Source organism: Kwoniella mangroviensis (assembly GCF_000507465.2).
Source record: "Kwoniella mangroviensis CBS 8507 chromosome 1 map unlocalized Ctg02, whole genome shotgun sequence".
NCBI lineage: Eukaryota > Fungi > Basidiomycota > Tremellomycetes > Tremellales > Cryptococcaceae > Kwoniella > Kwoniella mangrovensis.
This window is the reverse complement of record NW_027062534.1, coordinates 1029250-1053850: the sequence shown is the minus strand read 5'-3', so window position 1 is coordinate 1053850 and position 24601 is coordinate 1029250. Positions and strand designations below refer to the sequence as shown.

At 44.2% G+C, this 24601-nt stretch overlaps 9 protein-coding genes across 9 annotated transcripts; 5 read left to right on the top strand and 4 right to left on the bottom strand.

Moving 5' to 3' along the window:
• Positions 1–164: 164 nt before the first annotated feature.
• I203_105494 (uncharacterized protein) lies at positions 165–3179 on the bottom strand (the record flags this gene model as incomplete). The annotated part of the gene is made up of 9 exons (XM_019144651.1): positions 165–529; positions 671–711; positions 780–933; positions 1011–1307; positions 1432–1558; positions 1652–1778; positions 1878–2229; positions 2338–2446; positions 2514–3179. The coding sequence occupies 9 exons, from the start codon at positions 3177–3179 to the stop codon at positions 165–167; spliced, it is 2238 nt and encodes a 745-aa protein (XP_019005986.1).
• A 501-nt stretch (positions 3180–3680) lies between these two features.
• I203_105493 (uncharacterized protein) lies at positions 3681–5453 on the top strand (the record flags this gene model as incomplete). Its single annotated transcript, XM_019144650.1, has 9 exons — positions 3681–3778; positions 3861–3959; positions 4025–4123; positions 4195–4326; positions 4395–4492; positions 4548–4601; positions 4673–5100; positions 5156–5271; positions 5342–5453. 9 exons carry the CDS (start codon positions 3681–3683, stop codon positions 5451–5453), a joined length of 1236 nt encoding a protein of 411 aa, XP_019005985.1.
• Positions 5454–5936: 483 nt separating this feature from the next.
• Positions 5937–8177, top strand: I203_105492 (uncharacterized protein; the record flags this gene model as incomplete). Its single annotated transcript, XM_019144649.1, has 9 exons — positions 5937–6614; positions 6710–6787; positions 6866–6982; positions 7049–7153; positions 7218–7319; positions 7388–7544; positions 7624–7820; positions 7896–8014; positions 8075–8177. 9 exons carry the CDS (start codon positions 5937–5939, stop codon positions 8175–8177), a joined length of 1656 nt encoding a protein of 551 aa, XP_019005984.1.
• A 244-nt stretch (positions 8178–8421) lies between these two features.
• I203_105491 (uncharacterized protein) lies at positions 8422–9261 on the bottom strand (the record flags this gene model as incomplete). Its single annotated transcript, XM_019144648.1, has 4 exons — positions 8422–8470; positions 8774–8914; positions 9094–9104; positions 9229–9261. The coding sequence occupies 4 exons, from the start codon at positions 9259–9261 to the stop codon at positions 8422–8424; spliced, it is 234 nt and encodes a 77-aa protein (XP_019005983.1).
• A 310-nt stretch (positions 9262–9571) lies between these two features.
• I203_105490 (mitochondrial 54S ribosomal protein uL16m) lies at positions 9572–10752 on the top strand (the record flags this gene model as incomplete). Its single annotated transcript, XM_019144647.1, has 4 exons — positions 9572–9745; positions 9808–9822; positions 9932–10238; positions 10472–10752. 4 exons carry the CDS (start codon positions 9572–9574, stop codon positions 10750–10752), a joined length of 777 nt encoding a protein of 258 aa, XP_019005982.1.
• Positions 10753–10956: 204 nt separating this feature from the next.
• On the bottom strand, positions 10957–11253 carry I203_105489 (uncharacterized protein; the record flags this gene model as incomplete). The annotated part of the gene is made up of 1 exon (XM_019144646.1): positions 10957–11253. One exon carries the CDS (start codon positions 11251–11253, stop codon positions 10957–10959), a length of 297 nt encoding a protein of 98 aa, XP_019005981.1.
• A 697-nt stretch (positions 11254–11950) lies between these two features.
• Positions 11951–12609, bottom strand: I203_105488 (uncharacterized protein; the record flags this gene model as incomplete). Its single annotated transcript, XM_019144645.1, has 5 exons — positions 11951–12016; positions 12177–12260; positions 12366–12439; positions 12508–12523; positions 12592–12609. 5 exons carry the CDS (start codon positions 12607–12609, stop codon positions 11951–11953), a joined length of 258 nt encoding a protein of 85 aa, XP_019005980.1.
• Positions 12610–13046: 437 nt separating this feature from the next.
• On the top strand, positions 13047–16065 carry I203_105487 (uncharacterized protein; the record flags this gene model as incomplete). The annotated part of the gene is made up of 9 exons (XM_065517791.1): positions 13047–13091; positions 13226–13446; positions 13623–13719; positions 13786–13931; positions 14005–14163; positions 14215–14475; positions 14545–14667; positions 14744–15108; positions 15227–16065. 9 exons carry the CDS (start codon positions 13047–13049, stop codon positions 16063–16065), a joined length of 2256 nt encoding a protein of 751 aa, XP_065373095.1.
• An 897-nt stretch (positions 16066–16962) lies between these two features.
• I203_105486 (uncharacterized protein) lies at positions 16963–24412 on the top strand (the record flags this gene model as incomplete). The annotated part of the gene is made up of 25 exons (XM_019144643.1): positions 16963–17149; positions 17209–17404; positions 17474–18507; positions 18592–19151; positions 19217–19313; positions 19383–19717; positions 19772–19872; positions 19934–20096; positions 20156–20232; positions 20295–20589; positions 20647–20751; positions 20810–21012; positions 21071–21263; positions 21316–21462; positions 21521–21658; positions 21715–21840; positions 21902–22114; positions 22182–22419; positions 22499–22639; positions 22699–23074; positions 23142–23277; positions 23353–23652; positions 23746–24068; positions 24158–24305; positions 24365–24412. 25 exons carry the CDS (start codon positions 16963–16965, stop codon positions 24410–24412), a joined length of 5880 nt encoding a protein of 1959 aa, XP_019005978.1.
• Between the last annotated feature and the right edge of the window lie 189 nt (positions 24413–24601).

The following is a 24601-nucleotide window of genomic DNA, read 5'->3' as shown; positions in this document are numbered from 1 at the left end:
GAAACATCATACAATAGGGTATATACATAGGCAATGTAGTGGTAGTCTGACAGGAGGGATACAGATGAATCATTTACAGCGGACCTTACTCGTAATATAATTCTACAACCTAGTCATATTCCATCTATCTTCTTTGTTCTTCGTCTTGTATCATGAAGAAACGATTACATGTCCATATCACTTACAACCCCAAACCCACCAGGCATCCTCTTCGTCTCTTCCACTTCTGACCGTTTCTTCTCCACCCAATCTTCCAACCTCCTCAATCCATTCTTTCCCAACCCTTTCCACTCATGTTTCGCCACGTTTCCACCCGCTCTATAATGTCCATTCGTCTCCCAGCAGGTAGACATCAATGTGGGTTCGTACCCGTGCCATGCGACATCCCGAACGGTGAATCCCATTCCATAAGATGAGTACGGTTGATCGAGATTCCTTCGAGCTGATGAGGGGAGAGGTGGGTCGGAGGCGGAGGGGTCATTGTATTCGCCTTGTTGTTTTAAGGGGAGCGCTTCGCCTCGGTTCAGTACTGTAGATACTCCACATCAGCAAATGTAGGTTTTATATTGGGTAATCAATATATATATATATATCTACCTTGAACGACTAAAATTCCAGAATCCTTAAATCAGCTACATTCGTGAATTTGATGGTTTGACACCTTACTCACCTCGTCCATCCAATGACCAGATATGTATCAATCCATCAGCACTAAGAGCCACCCATACATCAGCTCACCAGTCATAAATTGCAATGATTACTTGAAGCTATGAATTCACCTTCCAGAATAGATATAGCTCTGTCCCGTTGATTCTCTTGGACTGAAATGACATCTTATCAGAGTTCGTAACACACTATGTCCTCTGAAAGTCATTATGGAGCAGTCTTTGGGATGCGCCAATCGATTAGGTCGAGGATATTGCATTGATCGATCTACATGGTAGAAAGAACAGTTTTGGTAAGCTTCTCCAACTGTCCTAAACCAAACATCTGAATTGTATAGGACTTACAATCAAATCTCTGTTGACCGTAATTAATCACCGCATCTTTCTCTCCCTCAAACTCATTAGGCGATCTCATTTTCCTCAAATCGTACAATCTGGCAGCTTGATCTTTTGAATTTGCAATGATATACCTTCCATCACCTTTGGGTGAAGTATACGTTATTCCCTCGGTGGCACCTACGAGTATACCAGATGGTGTGGAGGAAGATAAAGATCGTCGATCCCATATCTTCACGTATCCGTCGTCGGAACCTGACACCAGAATATTGGTCGATGACTCGTCGGCGAAAGATACGGCGTTGACTATGAACACGCATTTACAAAGTTGGTGAGCAACGAAGACGTTATATGACTCCAGCAATGCCACATGGGTGGCATCCTCCTTGATGATGACTTGATGAAATGCAGATCGGTTCATCGAACTCACCATCATCCTGATGTCCACTAACAGCCAAAGTCCTCCTCTGAGCATCAATATCATAGACCATAATTTGACCTCCGCTAGCTCCAGCTACCACTTCTTTACCGTCCGCTGAAAACCTTATACTCCAGATCTGCGGAGATAACGGACGTCAATCATGATCAGCCCAGACATCCCGGCAAAACGAGAAAATGGCATTCTCAATGAAAGCCCATATCCAACTCACACCGAACCTGTCGTATCCAAACCTATCATTCCTCCTTGTACTCGAGAAATCCAATTCGATATGCTCTTGATCCGATTCAGCCGTGTAGAGCATATGTACATAAGGTGTGATCGAGGAATAGATCATCCTACAACACAATGACACACCGTCAGTATATGTTCACACCGAAAATACATACACCAGCTCTGAGTCGAGACATGAAGATGCAGCGGATAGTGCAACCCACTTTTCACCTTTCTTATCAGCATCACAATCCGTGACAGTCCAAGACCCTTCAACACCCTGAACCTTCTTGATCTTCTTCAAACTGGTATCTTCAGATACTATCTGACCCCCTCTACCCCATGAATAACCGTGATCATCCGATTCTTCAGTCTCATAATCGTCATCGTCTTCATCCTCATCTTCCTCTTCTTCTACTGCAGCAGCAGCAGCCGGGGTCCCAATCGCAAGAGTAGGTACAGTAGGAGATCTTGATGTTCTTGATCTCTTTCTTGAATTGGAGGTATAGCCAATTCGGTTCTTGCGCGATTCGCTCATTGAGTACAGATGGAGGGTAAAGTATTGGGTGGCAGTATCTGAACAACCGACTGTTAGTTATTGCAACATACTAGCAACAACCAAAATGACAGAATTGATATGGAACTGGGGACATGGCGTCAACCAAAGTGACATGGACTACTCACAGAACAATGAATAATCCTCTCTTGCGAATTGACCTACATAAGGAACAGCAGGATAAGACGCAACTATCGTTCCAGGTGTATTCGGTACAATTGCGTGAGAGTGAGGTGACTACAAACGCACCCCGACAAATGAGTATAATGACTTCAGACTGGCTAACGGAATGAACATAACTCACATTTTTCTTTGGCCCTGTCCAACCATTCATCCAACCACTGGTAACTCTCGGTCTTTTCTTGCTTGGTATCCTCCATTGACCTACTCTCCCGAATTCACCAGATCTCAGTAATTCTAATCCAGCAGCTTGAGGTTCTTTAGGTGCTTTCCATTTCGGATCATTCCTTTCTCTTTCTCTTCTCCTCCTTTCATCTTGTTGTCCCCGTAAACCACTTGTGATATTCCCACTAGGCCTACCAGTCGTAACCATACCTCTTCTAATTAGATTCTGTAACAACGTCGATATATCCAAATTACCTTCTGGATCTTCTATTTGCAATTCATCAACTAGCTCTTGAGCTCTACGACGCTGTAAGAGAGTTTGCATTTCCGCCAGCGCAGCTGCACTCCCATCATCTTCATTATCGATTATCAATCTTGCATTTCCCATATCTTCATCGGATTCTCCTTCTTCGTCTTCGTCTTCATCGTCTATCTCTCCTATATCATCTTCGAATATGTAATCCCCGTCATCATCATCTTCCTCATCATCTTCATCACCGAAGAAATCATCTGGATCGATATAGACTTGGTAGTTGCCTCCATCATCTTCATCTACCCATTGATCTTCATCTCCTGCGACTGTATCGTAAAATTCGTCGAGATCGGGATGTAGGTCGTCGCTCATTCTGACTGTTTCTCACTACTATTTATCTCACAGATCCTACAAGCAATGTATTATTGGTGGACTGAGATGTGTTGTATGCGATCGATAAGCCAGAGTGATAGTGACAGTGATCGAGATGAGATTGATTGAGCACGTATATATATGGACACTTCGGTGATGAGCGTCCCCGGCTAAATCACCTCCACCGGTGACCTCCACCTGAAACTGTGGGATCTGTGCGTGTCTTAAGTGGTACACCATTTTAAACCATCCCGGTTGTGTATCAGCGTGGCATAACCGGGTGCTACTATGAGTTTGTTTAACGACGCAAGCGCTGATCAACGATACCACTGTAGACTGTAGTAGACACTCGTCTGTTCAAAATTCAATTCAACCCTGTCCAATACCAGTCAAAAGATAGATAGCAGACACTCTTGCTTTATCAGCCATTCTATCTTCTACCTCTGTATATACATCCACTTGTATAGTCACGTTCACCAGTTTCATACCCTAACATCAACCATGAGACCATCATCCCGTCTTCTCGCGTCCCATATCCCTAAAGTGGAATCGTATATCGTATCTTCCAAGAGAACGCCTTTTGGGGCCTATGGAGGCAAGTGAGTAGCATATCGTTTCAGCTGACAGTCCTTGAGATCCGAAAACATAGCTGATGATGCCGTTGATCTCACTCACCACCAGACTGAAAGAGCTCAAGGCATCTGAATTAGGTGGTCTAGCGGGTAAAGCAGCTTTGGCGGAATTACCTTCAGGTGTAGAAGTAGATCAAGTTTTCTTTGGGTAAGCTGGTAGAATCTTTCATGAGATAGATCCAGCTAACATCCTCAACGACTTCACATGAACAGTAATGTCTCACAGTCCGATAATTCGACACCATACCTCGCACGACATGTGGGACATTTATCGGGACTGGGTCCTACTGTACCTGCCTTGACTCTCAATAGGTAAGTTCTGAGCCTGCACGATCCTCGTTCATCTTTCTTCGGAGATCACTGACATGGCCCATCTCCTGCAGATTATGTGGATCAGGTTTCCAAGCTGCTATAACAGCCGCTCAACATATCTCCTTGGGAGACGCAGATGTATGTCTGACGGGTGGTGCTGAAGCAATGAGCATGAGTCCTTTTACGATGTCAGGTCTCTCTCGGTAAGTGTCGTCTCAGCTGGCCATTAGTTGATAGTCTCTGAGATGCTCAGCTGATTAATTCAAGTTAGATACGGAACAAAGTATGGAGTTGACCTCAAGTTGGAAGATTCCCTAGCGGCTGCTTTGGTCGATCAGAATCCCGGAGGCGTCAAGACCCCCATGGGAGGTGAGCTGAGCTCAGCTTCCTGAATAGCTGCAGCTGACAAATCTCATTTCATCAGTCACTGCCGAGAACTTAGCTAAGAAATACGGAATAACAAGGGAAGAGTGCGACAGTGAGTTCAGCTCATGCTCAGACTAGCTTACTATTAGAATCGGTACAGTAGCTGACTCATTGACTATGCAGATTTCGCTTTAATGTCACAACAACGATATGCCGCCGGACTCGCTGCTGGAGCCTTCTCAAGCGAACTGGTACCAGTCAAACTCAAACCTGTCAAAGGTGTTCCACAAACACTCGAAGCGGATGAACATCCCCGACCTCAAACTTCCATTCAATCCTTACAGAAACTCTCATCGGTATTCATCAAAGAGACCGGAGTGGTGACTGCCGGTAACGCATCGGGCATATGTGATGGAGGAGCAGCCAACATTGTTATGTCCGAATCGTCCTTGCAGAAGTACGGTGTGAAACCCCTTGCTAGGATCGCAGCGTACAGTTGGAGTGCATGTGAACCTGAAATTATGGGTATAGGTCCTGTTGTAGCTGTTCGAAATGCCTTAGAGAAGATTGGTAAGACGGTGGGTGATATGGATATTATTGAGGTCAATGAGGTGAGTTGGTTCAGTATGCATTGAGGAATGGAACACAGCTGATGGATAATTGTAGGCATTCGCAGCTCAATGGTTAGCTGTACAAAGGGAATTGGAATTACCGACTGAAAAAACCAACATGTTTGGTGGGGCCATTGCTCTGGGTCATCCACTCGGTGCTAGTGGTGCAAGGTGAGCACAGCACGTCCTTTTGTACAGTCTTGTCTCGCTCCGTACTGATATCTGTCGTTGTGACTCTTAGGATCCTCGCCAATCTTACTCATAATCTCCATCGACTCGATAAGAAGTGGGCTCTGGGTGCGGCTTGTATAGGTGGTGGACAGGGTATAGCAGTTGTTCTGGAGCGGTCCTAAGTATGATGCATGTCGACTCATATGTATTGTCTATTTCATTTTTGTGCATGAAGGGTACGCCCCAAAACGATGCATATTCGGAAACAGAACCATACAGGCTTCAAACAAAAAGTGCGCGGTGAATAATTTGCATATCATCCCTCTATGAACATCTCCCTCGGTATTCTGAGATTCTCGATGCGCATTGTGTGAAATTAATCCTCACTGTCCTTCCAAACTACAATAACAACTATTGCCGTCCCGTCTCGATCCAGCTGTTAGCTCTAAGCCCACTCATCAATCGATGAAAGACTCACATTCTATAAACGGACTTGAGTGGATGCCACTCTTTGACCGACTTACGTAAAGACGGGTGATGGAGGAAATGTTCGAAATGTTCCTTCCCATCTGCCTTTCATCATCATCATCATCGTCATTCCTATTCCTCATATTTAACATCTAAAGCATAGACTTCCAACATCAGCCTTGTCAATACAGAGCAAGATGCTACGTCAATCAGCCTCACGACTACTCACCCCGGCCTTGAGATCATACAGATCTCGACCTCTTTCCACTACCACACCATCTCTCATCAAAATCAGATCTTCCAATCCTAAACCACCCCAACCCCCTTCTTCCAACAATCAACCATCCCCTGCAGAGAGACCACCAACTGTCCCAGAGGATATATCAACCTCGAAACCATTCGAACCTATCACTTCTTCTCCTGCCGGAGCCACTCCACCTAAGAATACCGCTGCTGGTCCTACTCCCACGCAAGTCGAAGCAGGTGCAGACGGTGTACCTCTAACACCCATTCTACCTGAAGGTCATCCTCCTCCTAAAGCTACAGAAGCAAGTACTGCCACCCCAACTCCTGAAGCGGAAGCAGAACCTGCAACTGGAGTACCTCTCGAACCACCTACCCCTGAAGCTGCTGCTGAGGAATTACCTACAGATTACAGTAAGATCAAACTTCCTTCGTTGGATATCGACCCCGAAGCTCAGGCGTCCATTGCCGAGCCGGAAAGTGAGACGGAGCAGAGGGAGAAGAGGACAGGAGCGGGTAAAAGAGAAGATAAAACCTCTGCAGAGAAGACTAGAAGGGTATGGATAAGGTATGGTTATGCTGCGTTGGCTGTCGGTGGGATTGCGGCGGTATTGACTAAATCAAGTGATGAGGTGGGTCCAAAATCAAAAGCACTTTCCTTACGGACTATCAGGAAGTTCCATATGGAGTCAATGCTGATATTGTGCGTGATATGTGCGAATAATAGGGTGCGACTGGATCTACACCTGAGAACCAAGAGGGGATAGTGACCAAATTTACCAACAACATATCTGAGATATTCGATGTGAGTTCAATAAATCTCAGACTAATCGCGATATCTCGTGGAAATGTAGCTGACGATTATGGTACTTGACGATTATAGTACTTCAACAAACCAGCTTTCAAAACCCTTCTTCCTGATCCTTTACCACCTCCCCATCAAAGGCCTTATACACTTGTGATCGACTTGGAAGGATTGCTGGTCCATTCATCATGGGATGTGAGTCAGCTAATCCCTACTGGACAATCGAAGAACGTCCTAGCTGATTGTATCATCATGTTTCAGAGAGCATCAGGATGGAAGACTGCCAAGAGACCTGGTGTAGATTATTTCTTAGGTTATTTATCGCAATTCTACGAGATCGTGTTATTCAGTTCAGCACCCCTCTATGTAAGCTGATACACCACCTGTTTGGCAGAAAGGAAGTGAGCTTATGATCATAATACGCATATAGACTGCCGCACCAGTAGCTGAAAAGTTGGATCCCTACCAAGCTTATTTGCCTTATCGATTATTCAGAGAAGCTACCAGATACGTTAATGGAAAGGTCGTAAAGGTTAGCTTTATGTCCACTTATCTCTTCAAGTGATAACATAGAGCTAATAGTCAACCCGATTGGTGTAGGATCTATCATACCTCAACAGAGATCTTTCAAAGGTCATCTTACTTGATACCAACTCTGAACATGCTGAACTTCAACCTGAAAATTCAATTATCATCAAACCTTGGAACGGGAAACCTAGGGATAAAGGTTTGGTGGAGATGATTCCCTTCTTGGAATGTGAGCAAGATCATGTTGGATATAAGTTTTCACAATGCTTCTGGTTTTGATATTGACTATTGACTGGGAAATTACTTAGCTATCGGTATATTCAACCCCGCCGATGTGCGACCGATACTCAAAGCCTATGAGGGAAAGAACATACCCGTTGAATATGCCAAGAAAGAAGCAGAGGCGAAACAGAAAGCTATAGAAGAATGGGAGAGGATGCACCCTTCTGCCATCAGTGGAGCGGGAAGTGGATGGTTGAGTAGTATGTTTGGAAGCGTTGCAGCGGTGAGTGAACAAATATCGAGATCGGTCTTCAGGGAACGCTAACACTATCCTTCATGCTTAATTGGACGTGAACAGCCCGGCCAAACGAGGCCTAATCAACCTATGACATACCTCGAACAGAAACGTGCCCAAGCCCAAAAAATATATCAGGAAGAACAGAAGTACTGGGCCGAGCATGCGGACGAGTTCAAGAAGTGAGCTGGTCCTTCATGCGTTATTGGATCCAGCTGACGTGACGTTGTTTGTACTTGTAGGTTGATTGAAGAAGATAAACAAAGACAAATAGCAGAGATGAAAGGATCACTCTTAGGGATGTTGACGGGACCCAAACCTCAAGAAAGTGAACAGAAGAAGTAAGATGGCGTTGAGTTGTCACTGAGAAGAGGAGTAGGCGGCTCAGAGGTATTTCATTATCGCTGAAGTTTATCAAAGGGTAGATCGTTGAAGTGTTCTCTCATCTGGAGATGTTTTTTTTCGTGTAGCATCGCCCAGGGCGTAAGAAGTATAACGCAGTCTGTAGTCTGTGAGATTCGGTCTGCCGTTCAATGCAAATGCATATCTTTTTCACCCCTCGCATATATCTCTAGATATAAGATATCATTTAATGCTTCTTGTCTGATCCTTCGGCTTCGGCGACGAATTGTCTGATGCTGCGAGTGGAATGGATAAGTCAGCTGAACAGTCACATTGTTCATTATAATTGCGATGGAATGACCAGAGTGATGATAAGAGATGATAGACACGACAAGAGCACATCTCTCATACATTCCCGCGATGCGCAAGCTACTAGACTTGAGGTCGGTCTTATTCTTAATTGAGATTAACGTCTCATACGACTCCACCACACCAACCCTCAGTTCTTTCTTTCCTTTCCTACACTCTTTGACTCGGCAGGCCCCATCTCCGAGCCCAATATAATTACAACAAGAGAACGCAAGAAACGCGATACTCACAAATCCTCTTCCTCGGGGGTCTCACCAGTAATAGTCTTATCCTCTTTTACAGGTACGGGAGCGGATCCAGAAGATGATTTATCACCTCCACCTAATGATGAGACGGCTATACCGACCGTGGCAGCGATGGTGCCGAGAACGCTGTGATCGAGATCGTAATGAATAAGTGATTGTTGCAAAGAAAGTCCGATAATATAGGTTTAGTTGAATTGGACAAGGGTAAGGGAATCAAGGAAACGAAGGGGATTCTAGTCAGCACGATTTTCTCTCTTTTTTGCGCTATGGATTCTTCAAGGTTCCACCAGAATAGTAACGCTTACAGGTATTCGTTCTATAATTTCAAGTACATCATAAGATTAGCATATGTCCTCACCGACTTCTTTCATACCGGCCGAAATGTTTCCAGCCCATGGGACAGAGCCAGGTGGAAATGTTCAGTAAGAGATCGTACCCACCTTGATAGCTCGACCTGCGATGTTGTAGGACATTTTTGGATGATCTTGGAGAGTGGTTGAGGTAGGTAGGGTGATATGGCCAAGGTGAGTAGAGGATATATGTATATGATTATTGGTTTGTACGACCCAGAAGATGGTGGTAGATGGGTGGTAAGTGGGAATCCGTCACCACTATCTCAAAACGCCGAAAATACCCGAAACGTGGTACTGCAACTGCATCCATCATTGAATGATATTTCTGAAAGTTCAAGTCAATCGATACATCCTCACATCTCTATATATACATAGGTCATCGATAGCTTATCTCATAGTACTCATATAGATTTAAGACACCCACTGCACAATGATCGGCTCGATAACTTCCCTCTTACGACCTTCTGCCATCGCATCTTCGTCGCGATTCACGCTCCCCCTTTGTCCCAAGCCGCCAACAGCGTCGATACAGCAAGTGAGGTATAGAGGTCAATTAGCACCGAAGAGGACGAAATATAAGAAAGCTGCGAAAGGTGCTCCAGGTGTGAGCTAACTTCTTCCAGATCCAGCCAGGATACAAGCTGACTCATAGTTTTTTATTCGCAGACTCAAATACCTATTGTATGTGGTTACTCAATTTTACAGTCTAATAAATATTTCACGAGGCGTATACAATGAAATTCCCCAATACTGGCACTTTAACTGACAGTTTCTTTTTCCGCTATTATAGGGAGGCTCACTAAAAGGTACTACCCTACATCATGGAACATACGGTCTCCGAGCATGTTCCTCCGTCCGAATCTCCGCAGCTCAACTATCATCATGTCAAATGGCCGTCCGAAGAAAGATCAAACCCGTTAAAGGTGCTCAGATGTATTTGAGGGTATTCCCAGATATCCCAGTATGTGTGAAAGGTAACGAACAGCGTATGGGTAAAGGAAAAGGGTCATTCGAATATTGGAGTTGTAGAGTTAGTCCGGGGAAGGTCATCATGGAGATTGGAGGTGGTGGGATAAGGGAGGAAATTGCTAAAGCTGGTGAGTGATCTCCAAAAATCTCTAAGGACGGAATCAATCAGTAGGACCAAGGAGGGGGGCACGATGAGGAATCATGAATTTTATCACTCACATTCCTTTTTTGTAATGACGATCTGGGAAGAGTCATAGAAAGAGGAGAAAATCATATTCACCTAAGAAGAAGAGGAGGAACTATATCATCACACTGGCATTGCAATAACAGCTGACACACTCCTTTTACAAATCGCTTGCAGCCCTCAAACTCGCCCAAGCTCGTCTCCCTTTACAAACGGAATTCATCACTCTATCCTCCTCCCCTCGACTCGGTAAGATATCGCACGATAATCTAGTCTCTCCGTCTTATGCTCGACCTGTACCTAATCCGATAGTGGAGCTGGATGTGAAAGATGAAGGTAGAGCCAAGGATGTGGTTCTAGGTAGAGAGGCAGAGGAAGTTGACGAGTTGAGTAGGAGGTTGGAAGGGGCCGTGTTGGATGATGTTAGACCTGCGACTGGACAGGAGGTGCGAGCGTAGATCATTTATGCATTGTGCATTGGTTGTCTTTCTTGCAAATGTCTGATATGAGAAGGGCAACATTGTTTCATTACTGTAAATAATGGACATACAATATCAATAACCAACAAGACATGTTCACAATATCAAAACGCAATATTCGACAATACACATATGCACATATTTCAATAGTCCGTTGCAGATTCAACAAGTAAATCGTTGTGATCAAAGTATACCAACACTATGAGCGATTCCCACTCCATCTAAAAACCCCCTCCAAGCTTCTTCCTCATCCACTGCTTCCCCATGCTGTTGCTCTGCCATCGTATCGTATGTGGTCGATGCACATGCACTAGGTTTCTCACTCTCGGTGATACTATCCAAAGTAGGTTGATACCTTCTTACAACACTATCAACATCCGTAGGCCACATTGTCCCAGCCTTAGGACGAGGTCTACTTTTCTCGTCTAGTTTTAAATCATATATGAGCGAAGTGATCGATTTGTCCAGGGTGAAGAACATCTTTTCAATAGGGCTGGTACGAGTGGGAATGCGAGATCATGTGATGGAAGCAGATGCGGTTGAAACTGATAATTGGGATTTGGTGATGAATGTCATTGTCATAAGTGATATGGACAATTGGAAGATTATGACGATCAACGTATCTTACTATGTTGAACTGAAAAACCTTTGCAAATACCTATATGTATCTTTCGATTGTTAGCAGAGACGGTTGATCTGATTCATGAGTAATCGGTCTTCCAATTTCCACTTGTATTGAAAGGATCGACCTCCCGAAAGATTCTCCAATATGATGAAAGGTAGTATACCATCGCTCCAACAAGTCAGACTCGGTATCATATATTTCCATAAGCATTTCTCATATTCTTGAGATCATCGATGGTTGAGATCGATAAAACATTCAATGCCAGACACCAATGATATCATCTCAAAAGGGTGGTGTTGGTGATCACTATGTCTACTAGTCTGTACGATGGAACGTAGATTAGTATTGTCAGTACTGTCAGTGAAAGCAATCATGGACTTCATGGGATGTATCATCATGAGCGAACATGACAAATTGATCAAGGACAGTGCCAATTAGATAAATCGATTAGATCATCATCGGTCAAAGTCGATACCATTCGAAACCGGACGTGCTGGGTCGAGCCACCGGACCACGTCAATGTACCATGCTGCATATTCCCGTATGATCTATCTAATGTACTCTCTCCGTATCCCATACTGAGTTGGTAGCGAATTCCTTCGGAGCGATAGGGTCGGTCTGTAAAATATGATCAAATAGATGGATGATTAGCAAACCATCAATTGTTGACTGTCCATTTACAGCACTTAACAAGACCGACAACTTGTGGATTTGCTGAATACCGACTACTCTTTATTACCGTGGAAGAAGAAGAAGAAGAAGAAGAAGAACCACTCACACTTTGCCCCCTTAACGATCCAGTCAATCTCCTATCTCGTTCCATCATCATTGTCTCCCATGAATCGAGATTGTAACGTGGTGGCTATGGTGGATTTACAGCATTCATCAAAATCAGCTTGACTGCCCAAGTCCTTCTATAAGCCAGCCCTTTCGGGATGGTCGTTTGCACTGGGACCAATTGCCTCACCTTTCCATCATTTGTTAACCTCTTGGCTGTGTTGAACAAAGTACCAGTAGCTCCAAACATGACAGTCAATAGACCTATCAACAAAATTTTCAAATCAGCTATCGTGATTGGGGGTAATTGTTCTTGGGTTAGCTGAACGTACCGAAAGGAATTAAGGCCTAATGATCAAAGATATACCCATTAGCATTTCATATTGGACGTATCCGAGGGGAGAAGCGTCGCTCACCTCCCAAGGAACAGGCATTTTTGTCTACTTTCTTTCACGGGACAAGGGTATAGAGGTATCCAAGTGTTCGGATCGACCAAAGAGAGGGATGGGCAGGTTGTACGTGGTCGTATAGGTTGTTTTGTATCGTCTTATTGTCAATATGATATTTATGAGATGTCTTAATATTCATTGGCGTATCCTCTCTGCTGGTTGCACTCGCTCGTACAAGGTAAAGTGATATCCAGACTAGGGGATAAATAATAGGTAAATTAAATCCACATCACTCAGCTCAAATAGTCCATGTGGCTTCCGCGTGTCTTCGAGATCAGCGAACATCGTCCATGTTGAAGAAAGTCGAGTCGAGGTCAAGGTTGTCTTGTTGCTTGGAAAGCTATCATCATCATTGACTTGGGCCGAATCACGACACATTGGCCTACTCGGAGCGACCTCAAAGGCTCACATAATAGCTCATCATGCCACCCAAGAAACACCAGCCGCCCAAGGCGGAATCCAAAACAGTGAGTCAAAAGTCCAACCTATATCCCTGTCCTCAAGATTACCTACGGAGGCTGCTCTTTCTGCCTATGTTGAAATGTATCAGTGTATAATTCGATGATAACATAATACTGACACCGTAATTCATACCATGTAGAAAGCAGATAACGTCGATGAAGCTCCCTTACAAGCCGTCATCTTAGCAGACTCATACAATAGGCGATTCGAGGTTTTGTGCTCAGACCAACCTAGAGTACTGCTACCGCTCTGTTCAACGCCTCTTTTAGCTTGGACATTGGAAAGTTTGAGTTTGAGTAAAGTGAGGCAGGTGTTTGTGTTCTGTGGAGTACATTCGGATAAGATCAGGGCTTTCATCGAGTGAGCAAACGTCTCTTTTCTTTTAAATTCGATCTTATAATGTCAATTATGGGCGAAATTGCTTTTTCGCCCATAACAACACTTTTCCTACATTTCTCGTTGTATCGCTACCTCACTTCAAGCGTCTCTGATTTGTGGGTATGCCATCATGAACTGACTGTTTTTGTGGGTTGTAGGACATCCCCTTATCGGCATACCCTCGATATACAATGTCTATCCAGTCAGACAGCCATGTCGGCAGGTGATGCTCTGAGGGAGCTAGACGATATGAGTGTGAGCTACCTCACCGTAACCAAGCCTTAGAAAAGTAGCTTATGTCTCCAATCTCGGACTTCATAGGTGTTAAACGCAGAAAACCCATTCATCCTCGTTCATTCACCTATAATATCGAATTATGATATATCCAAGATGGTAGAGGCGCACAAGAAGAGGAGAGAGGAGGACAAGAATTTCATCATGACTATGGGAGTAGGACTTGGTGGAAGGTGAGTGCCCGAAGTCTCTTCAAACTACAGTACACTGGCACTCAATTCATATACTGATATTCAACTTTGACAGACGTCATCCAGAATCACCCATCATGCTCGTCCATCCACCATCTTCCCGACTGTTACACTACGTTCAAAATCCCTTATCCCCCTCTCAACCAAGGTTATCTTTCCCTTCTCAACTTTTCCTCGATCCTTTCCCGGCCAATATCGACACATATGAAATATGGTCTGGTACACCCTCTTCATCATCCTCGTCGATCGGTAGAGGAGGATATAGGGATTTGGGAGTGGATATTTGTGAGGCGGACGTTCCTGCTTTATGTACGGAGAATTTCGATTATCATGATCTGAGGAGACATTTCGTGAATGGAGTATTGACTTCTGAGCTGTTGGGAAAGAAAATCGCTGTGCACCTTGTAGGTAAAGATGAATTGAACCTGAATGGAGAAGAGGAGAAGCAAAAGGGAGATGTGAGATCTGGGAATGGGGGGACTTATGTGGAGAGAATTAGAGATACGAGGACTTTTGGAGAGATCACGTAAGTCGAATTGCCCGTCTTTCTCGTATGGAAAGAACAAATCATCAACTGATGTCTTGTTTGGAACAGACGAGACGTACTTAGAAGATGGGCATTCCCTTTGGCGCCTGACAATAACGAACCTGGAGGTGTTCAGTATGAGCTGAGAGCGGGTAATGTGTATATCGCAAAAGATAATGTGGTGCTTTCGAGGTAAGTCAGCTAGAAATTCAGCCTATTGATCGACCGGAAGTTATTTCAGCTGATAATGCACCATTTCGAAAACCAGAACGACAACCCTTTCCGGTCCACTTCTAATTGGCCCTAGATCAGCTCTAGCTCACAACACACGTATCCATCAATCTACCCTTGGAGCTGACTGCTCGGTGGGACCAAGCACGACTGTGAATCAGTCGTATATCTTCGATGACGTTAGGATAGGTGCCAATTGTACACTCAAAGAATGCATCATAGGAGAAGGCGTGATAATCTCCGATGATGTGATTGTAGGAAAAGGAGCATTGATAGGAAATGGAGTGAGATTGGGTAGAGGAACGAAAGTACCTGATTTTGCGAGGATTGGGAGAGAGAGGTATGGAGGTGAAGGATTTGATTCGGATGATGAAGAAGATGAGGAGGATGAGGATGAACGAGGTGAGTCATATCGTTTCATTGAACACCGCGTCACCATGATCTACAGCATATCGCTATAGAGATATCGCGACCTGGTCAAGTAATATGAACTAACCTATACTAATTACTTCACCCCTAGATAACCGCCTGTCCACCCTGGGCCCCGACTCTATAGGTTTTCTTTGGCCTAACGAAGAGGAAGAACCAGCCTCTGATTCAGAGGATGAAGGTGAAGATCCATATGAACACCCTCGAAACAAACGATTGCTCCAACTCGGTCGACGTCTATCCAATATCTCAACTTCTACCGTATCACTTTCCACGTTATCCAAAGCGTCTTCATCAGAAGCTTCTTCGCCTCTTTCGGTTGCATCATCCGCATCGACTTTACCTGATCTTGCACCTTTGTCTTTGAACCAGGGCCCTAGAGAAGAATTCTACATCGAAGCTAGGGAATCGTTGCTCCGAGCTTATGAGGAGGATCATAAAGTTGAGAACGCCGCTTTGGAAATGAGAACTTTGGTGATGGGTGAAAATGCAGGTCAGGATGCAGCTAGAGAAGAAATATTGAAATTCTTCTTATCTAAACTCACTCTATCGGGCGGTGCGGGCGAAATACTCAAGTCGACTGTTGGGGTATTTGGTAAATGGGGTCAATTAGTTAGATCATTCTCAACAACGGATTATACCCTCATCGCTGTTGATACTCAAAAATTCTGTGTGGATAATGAGCCTTATAGACCTTGGTTCGGTGTTATTTTAAGAGGGTTATACGATTCTGATACGTTGACTGAAGATGAATTGATAGATTGGAGGGATTCATCGGTATCGAAAGGAGAAGGAACGAAAGACGAGAATGAGAAGAAGATATGGTTGGAAGTTTATAACAAAGGAAAACCTTTGGTGGACGTTTTGGAAAGTATGGAGAGTGACGATGATGAGGATGAGGATGATGATGAAGAGGAGGATAGTGAGTAAGTAGAGGAAGCGATGTCATTTGTAGTCGCGTAGTTCTCGCCGCATCCTTTTTGTGGTTATGCATCTGCATCTTCATATTGATCAGTGATACGCGTTTTCCGAATCTGAGAGGTTCATCTAATCTGTGACCTGACTTAGAACAAAGAGCTGCCTGTGAATACGCACCAAGACAGCATTGGAGAGTACGTGCAGTGCTGGAGCATCATTCTTGACGACACACGTATTGAGCAAAGGTTGTACAATGGGATGATCCCAACTTTGATTTCTGACAATGGCTGCAATACAAGTGATCGTCTCACAAGTTCGTTTCGACGGAGTGAAGATTATCTTGTAATTATCATATACATACTCATGCTGATATTCTATCCCGTCCTACTTCCAGTAGATACATATACACACAGCAAAGGTAATGTATTTTTCGAGGTCGAATGTTGCAAGGCTACTATCAAGAAACTGACTATTATATGAGGACTCTCGTCCGGGCCAGCAGCTAACGAAACCAAGCTTTATGAAAGATGACTCTACTATACGCACTATTTGAAAGGTATTAATCCTGTGTGGATGATAGCAAATACCAGATTAACGAAGTGCGATCACTGTAAGGAGAAGAAGGAGAAAGAAGGAAAGATGTCTTTTTTCTCTTCACGACAGGACAAGGCGAGTGAGTGTGAGGGTGAAAAAGTTTGGTCGATCTCGCTCTTACGTAAATAAACACGTGTCTTGACCGGTTGACGTACGTTCCGAAGGAGGAGGGGGTGAGTGGACTTGAGGTGGACGTGATTTATATTGGATCCAAAGGAAGGATGAAAGAGATGAACATTACTGAGATGACTATGGGGTATAGATACATATAACAAGGAGGAGTGAGAACAGGATAGTGGCTAGCGACTAGTCACCATGTCACACCATCCTACTTATCCCTATGGGTATACCCAGCAGTCAACTTCAAACGATCATCCACCACCATCAACATCATCATCACAAAGTCAACCTCACTCCCAACCTCAATCTCAAGCAACTTACAATGATCCCTCAAACTTGTTATCAGTGTACCCGTTCATGACATATGCACCAACTGCAAGAGGTAATGATTCTTCTTTTCCAACCCGAGTACTACCGCTGACCCTTCTCTTCATCTTCTAGTCGCTCAGCACCTATCACCTCACACAACCACTTACCCACCAACTCCCAGCTCATCAGACCTGTACCCGCAGTATAGCGATATCCTCAGTCGATTGGATAATCCCACTACAGTCGAAGATTGGGCGATGCGACAGGCTGCCGAAGCTAGACTGAGAGAACTCATGAGTAATAGCACTGGCCACAGGTATTCACGACAGTCAGTATCTCGTCCTCTCTTTTCCTTACTAGCTAAACAACTCTTGAGTACTGATAGGACTTACATCAGACCACCCCCTCATACACCTCAGTCACACAGTCAACCACCCACTCCAACTTCTGCCAACGCTTACGGCGCAGAAGGTCCAGCTTCACGAACACTCCCACTGCCATATTCCTTCCTACCGACTTACTCTTCTCAGCCTATCTCGAACGGCCAATTGCACACACCTACTTCGACTAGGGGTCACTCTCCTGTCTCTCCTCAACGTCAACCTCCAGCCTTTCAGAACAGTCCTCAGGACTATCTCAACAATTTCGTTAACAACACTTTAGCCAGAAATACGGAACCACACATTCAAACACCATCTGCTTCCTCTTCTTCCCGATCGCAACCTATTGTAGCTCCTCAACCTGTCCCTATCACCTCAATGCCCCTGCAAGCTGGGCCATCAAAGGAAAGACGTGCCTCTCCTAGGCGGTCAACCCCTAATCAACTTACGATAGCTGCATCGTCCCAACAAACTCAGGCTCAAGTCGGAATGTCTATACAAAGACGTACCTCCCCTCGAAGGTCATCAGCCTCTATGACCGATATGAGATCCCCCAATCCACCTTCATCTGTAGCTTCCACACCGACTCATGAGAGGATAGTGCATTCCAGTCCGGCATCTTCTCCTGATCCTCTGGGTCCATCGCCAACTAAGAAATCGAGGAATAACAACAATGGATATACAGATAGGAGTAGTAGTAGGGATATGTCACCTTCGATATTCGGTAGGAAACAAACACCCGATATGGAGATATCATCCTTATCCGTGAATGATCGAAGAAGTAGTAGCAGCGAAGAAACCCCAAGAGCCAAGTCGCATGGGAAAGTCGTACAAGTTGTCATCCACACAAGGAAGAAGGTCAATAAAGAAGATCAAGCGTCAGAGAGTAACGATGCGGAGGAAGATGAGGAGGATGATTTGGATTGGGGAGAAGATAAAGATGGTGATTGGAATATGGATAATCACCAAAATGGTAGATACAAAAGTCCACCAATGAATGCGGCGGTTTTACCTAGAGGTAGCGGTAGGACAGGTGAGAGAGATATGAGAAGTATGTTCATCTCCACTATCAGCTCACTGCCTGAAATCGATTCCCATTATGAATGTGCCGCTGATCATTTTCTCTGTTGTTCAGCTTTCTGGCAGAAATTGATCAATTTGCTTGAAGATATCTTCGAAGAATCCGATACATTCCCTGCCAATCCCAAACCAGGTGATCTAGCAGGTAGTCGATATTTCGCAACTACATCTAGAGATGGCAGTTCACCACTGTTGTCTTTTGGAACAATACGAAAAGTGTCATCGTACGTTATCAGAGTGCAATCTGCACGTAAGAGACAACCCTCCGGTGCTCAAGACGGAGGTGTAGGTCAGTGGGACAATGAAATGATGGGAAGTATTTTAAGGTTGTTGGACAGAAGTATGAGGGATATGGAGAGTCTCGCTGTTTTTCCTGAAGATAGGAAACCTGCTGTTTCTGCTTCCGCTCAAGCTTCAGGGGAGGGAAAGAAGAAAACCTCGAGTAAGAAGAAGAAAGAACCGGTTAATCCGGACGACAATGACGATGATCAAGAATTCACTCTAAGTGAAGATGCTTTGCAGAAGCATGAACGTACATCAGACAGAGTGAGAGATGGAGTGGCAGCTGCTGAATGTGTTTTGATCCTACTGGACTCCGAAGGATTATCTAAACAGGTGAGCCCCTTTTCTCGGTTACTGCATACCAAGTTGAGAAGCTCATGAAAGTGTACAACGTATAGATGTACTCTGAAGATCTTCTTACCATCAGCATAAGCATAATCAAAGAGCAGATGGAGAAGGTCATATTCCCCATTGTCGAAGGCTTAGCTGGCGAGAGTGAGTCGTGGCTTCATCTTATACTCACATACGATGAGATGTCGCTTACTACGGCTAAAACCATCACAGAGATATCATCAAATTACCTTGCTCATATCGTACAAGCAGAAACTATGTCTCTGAAAAAGGGCAAATCGAAAGCTCTCTCACCATACTTCGCTCATCCTTCCTTCTCCGCCATCGCGACATCAATCATCTCATCCATCCCTCGTCTCACTTCCATGATCGGTAGACCTCAATTGGCTTTTTCAGACTCATTGGTCATCCAAATTGTATATCTGGCAATTGGACCATTGTTCATCAATGAGCCGGTCATGAAGAGAGGCAAGAAAGATGGAATGGGGAAAGAGGGAGGTGGAGTAATGAAAGGGCTGAAAATGGAGGCTTTAGGCTGTCTCAGAGGGGTGCGCTACAAAAATTGCCGTTTCGAGATCTTTGCTAATAGCAGATGATTATAGGCTTTCGCTCGATATGAAGATCAAAGACAGTGGATCGTAGAAGAAATCCTGAGCTCATTGGTCAGAATACCAGAACAGAACCATGTTCAGAATAAGTTCGAGTACGTAGTGGGCTAGGAGAGTTGTATTCCTGCACCGCATAATAGCTGATCTGTACTATAGACTTGCGAACGGAAAATCCATACATACTGTCTCGGCACTCTTACTTCAGCTTATCCAAGCTTCCGCACACGGTACGATTGACAGAATCAGAAAATTACATTCGTCCGCTGCTGAAGCTGAGATGATGGGTATGAGCGATAAGAAGGTGGATGTTCCGGAAGAGGTAAGCCAAAGACAACATGAATTTGAAATATCTTCGCTTATACCTATCCTGTACCGCAGGAATCAAGGATTTGTGTGGATACTATTGAAAGTGCTTTAAGATCAGCTAGGATCGTTGCTGGATATCTCGTGCAGAAGTAAGCCAGGTACTACCACACAGACAAATTGAGCGAGTTTTCATGCTGATCTCGATATCCAGGTCCACCTCAACCAAAGCCACGAAGACATCCCATGATACAGAGTATAAAGCTATCCTTGATCTTTTTTTGAAGGACTTGATGCTTGTCCTTTATCGACCTGAATGGCCAGCTTCTACCCTTTACCTTACTGTCTTCTCCCGGATCCTGATTGTCTCCTTGGAAGATCAGAAGACTGGTCCAGAGGCCACAGCTGCCAAAGGCATCGCACTGGATTATCTCGGTGATATCGCTGCTAGATTGAAAGGGCTCGGACTGGAGATGAATGGTGAAGGGAAGATAGCTACTCTGGATGAAGTGGGTTTCTTCCGCTCAACCACCGTAACGGCTTCGCTAACGAGATAGTTTGAGCAGGTCATTGCCAATGTTGATATGGCAGGTTTACAAAAGCTGATCGAAGCTCAGAAAGCTATCATGACTTTCTTGTCTTCCGCTGCTAGAGAAGACGGGTCCCTGAATGTGCGTTGTCTATCTCTACCCAATACTCAATAACTGACATGCCGATACTGCATATCAGTCATCCCGGGATATGGCGTGTATAGTTTGGGCCCAAGAGCTTCAAAATGCTATCAAGAAATCAACATCTGTAGTAGAGAAGTTGACCTCAGAGAAAGATGAAGAAGCTCAGGAGACTAGTCAACGTCTACAGAATATTATCACAACTCTTAAGAATACTCTTAGGAATATTTGGATGGGAGATGAAGGCTTGTTCGAGGTACAGTGAGTCTGTCCGCTTTGTCCTGAAAAGGGACATCGGGTCTGACTGAGGAGTTATCAGTGATCCACGACAAGCCGAGATCGCTACTTCAGCATCCATCGCTATTTCTCGAGGTAGACAATTACAGAATGCGGTTGATCCTATCTTGATTGCTCTTTTGGGTGTGTTGGATAATCCTGTCGTAGCACTTCGTTCTAAAGCTTTGAGAGGCGTTGGATCGGTCATCGTGGTGGATCCAGAAGTACTCGGACTTGTAAGTCTATTCGGTATTATCGTGCGGAATAAGCTCACACAAATGAATACAGCCCCAGATACGTCAAGCACTGGAAGATCGACTCTCCGACCCTTCACCTGCGGTGCGTGATGCAGCGGTAGAATTAGTAGGGAAATACATCGTGCAGAAGCCGAAACTGGCGGCTGAATATTATCCTCATATTGCTCAACGAGCTTTGGTCAGTTAAATGTTCGTGCTCCCTGGCGTAAACTAGCTGACATAAATGGTATACACAGGACTCCAGTTCGGGTGTAAGAAAGCGAGTCATCAAACTTCTGAAAGGCATTTCCCCCAATATGGAAATAAGGGATATCAAAATCGATATTTGCTGTAAAATCATCGATCTCACGGATGATCAAGATGAGGGTGTTAAAGTGTGTTGGCCAATTCATATCAGTTTTGCGATTGCACAGCTCATATGTTGCGATAGGATCTGGCTGTGAAAACATTGACCGAATTACTGTATACTTCTGGAGAAGATGCAGCTGGATTATTGGTTGATATCCTGGGAGATTTCAGAGGTAGTAATGGATTACTGGAACGAGCTATGGACGGGGTACGTCTGCTGCTATTGACTTCGCAAATGGCCCGACTGATCCTGAAATCATTTCTATCAGGTATCGAATGAATGCGATTCCACAAACCACAAAGATCGGTTCGCCCAAACTATCGATTCTCTCATCACTCGCCTTATTGACGCGACTGAACAATCGGACTTTGATTCTCTCTCACATGTACGGGCAATATGGTTGTTATGTACTAGTGATCCTGGTCAGATCGATACTCAGAAGGCTGGCGTGCTATTATCGTATCTTCGACCTCCTGCAAATGTGAGCCGTATCTTTCCCTTTAGAAGGATATCAAAGCTAACAAGGGGCTACGTCAAAATCTGATCAGTCCGATGATCAAGCTACCAACGAACTTCTTCTGAAGATATTCAGTAAATGTATACCTCAAATGCCAAGAACAGCATCGACCTTCGCATCGGATCTGACAAAGAAGCTTATGCCTATGATATCGAAACCTGCTGGAGGATTTCAGGCTCTCAGAGAGACCATCGGATGTTTCTGTGCAGTCATCAATTTTTTGACGAGAGATTGGACGAGGTTGATCAATGTTTTGAGGGCTTGTGAGGGTAGGTCATGCCTCCCTAAGTGACGGCTAGTGCGATAGTTTGGATTTGCTACTTACAGCTTACTGTTCACTGTTTGTAGCTAAAATCCGACCCATTCGAAGTCAATTTCTTAGTACTGGTACGACCACTGCACCGAGTCAAGCTGCATCAATGATGTTGTATATTACGGCTTTGATCGCTGAAGGGTGTAATCTTGATAATGTTGCTCTAGAGGATGACAGTATGTGATTGAATTATGCTTGTTTCGATCGCACAGCTGATGATCCTAAACTTATATAGTGGTCGACCTTGAACTGCGTAAAATCACTTCCTCGCCTACATCAGTCTACCTATACGAGGTCTATCTCGATTTCGCTAAACTCCCTTCATACCAATCAGCGGCTACCATCTGTATAGGATCCTTATTTCGCTCTTATCCCTTTTTGCTCCAAAGAGAAGAAACCTCCGAATGGATGTCGGACACTTTCAAATCGCAGAACGAAGATAATCGTGCTCAGCTCTTGGGTGTGATCCACGAGTTCCTTGCTTCGGAAGTCGAGAGGAGAACCGATAAAGGCGCTGATAGTGGTACGAAAGGGAAAAAGGGAGATAAGGGTAAGAAGGAATTGGGCTTCGAGATGTTGCGTGGGGATGCAAAGGAATTACAGGACTCAGAGTGAGATCATTCTCGCCCAATCCTCTCTTTGATCATAACAAAGCTGATTAATGGCACGTGTTTCCAGTCATTCGACTACGATAGTACAGAATAACATCGAACAGATATTTGAGTGTGCCAGGTCCCAGGATCCGGTCACTCAGAATGCAGCTTTGGACGTATTGGGTTTTGTGGTAAACCAAGGATTGTATTCACCAGTTCATGTGAGCTATCACTTTCTTAATTTAAATGTCATTGTTGGCACGAAGCGTAACTAATGATCACTTGTTTACTCTTAGACCGTCCCAATCCTGGTAACACTCGAAACCTCCTCTGACCCTCAGATCTCTGAACGAGCATCAAGTCTCCATCAAGTCTTGCATCAAAAACATGCTTCTCTGGTCACCGTGTTGTATATGGAATCAGCCAAAGCATCCTACACCTATCAAAGAGGTTTGACATCTGAACCTTCGGGTCATAGAAATGGAGTAGCGTTATTGCAGAATTGGTATAACCTCTTAAGTGAGAAGAGAGTTTGGAAAATTGATTTTTTGAAAGCTTTGAGCAGAGGGTTTGATAGGGATTTGATAGGGGATTTAGTAAGTCTGCGCTAAAATTTGCATCGTCCGCTTCTTCAGTGAAAGGCATTAGTAGAAGGCGGGAAAGAGGATCTAAACTGACTTCACATCTAGGATGCAAATTTCGTACTCTACCTTGCGGAGAACTTGGCAACTTTCGAATATAAACTACAAGAAGAACCAATGACGATCATAGTATCTTTACAAAAGATCATATCAACCTGTACAAATTTGATATCGACAATGGAAAAAATAAACTTAACTCAAATCCAACCTCACCAGCTCAATGAACCCGTCGGAGGAAAAACAATCCGTATTGGTGATAATGATCAAGAGAATACAATCAAGATTGATACATTGGTTGAATCGAGTATTATCACTTCTTTGGCGGTAATTCTCAAAAATCACTTATTGAATTTATATCACTTACCTGAAGAGTGAGTTCGGTGATCTTCCTCTACTGTATCTGCTTTAGATACATACGTAGAGACATAGGAGCTAAGTAGTGGGGTTCCTACACAATCAGTAAATGTGCAATTCACGTACCGGGTAAAAAATCAGCGATTGGTGATAAACCCACACAAAGACGTGGATCGGCTGTGTTGGATTTGACGAGGATGCCATATGTAAGGGGTATACAGACTTTTGGAGAATTCAGGACTTTACAATCTAGTGTGAGCAAAGCAATATTCATCATAAAAGATGATTCGCTGATGTTTGACATATGATCCAGTTTTTGAGGTTAATCCAAGAAGATGGATCATTGGCTGAATTGGATTGATGATACCATTCCACCCTCATTTTCACTCCTTCTCATCGGGTATGTATCTCGCATTCATTCTCATTTGCATTTGAACGTGTATAAATGTTGTTGTGTGTATAACATTTCGATTCTGGTTGTATCGTATGCATATGTCATGATTCATGTACTGACATGGTCCGGTATGACGACAAGCTGAGAACAGTGCGT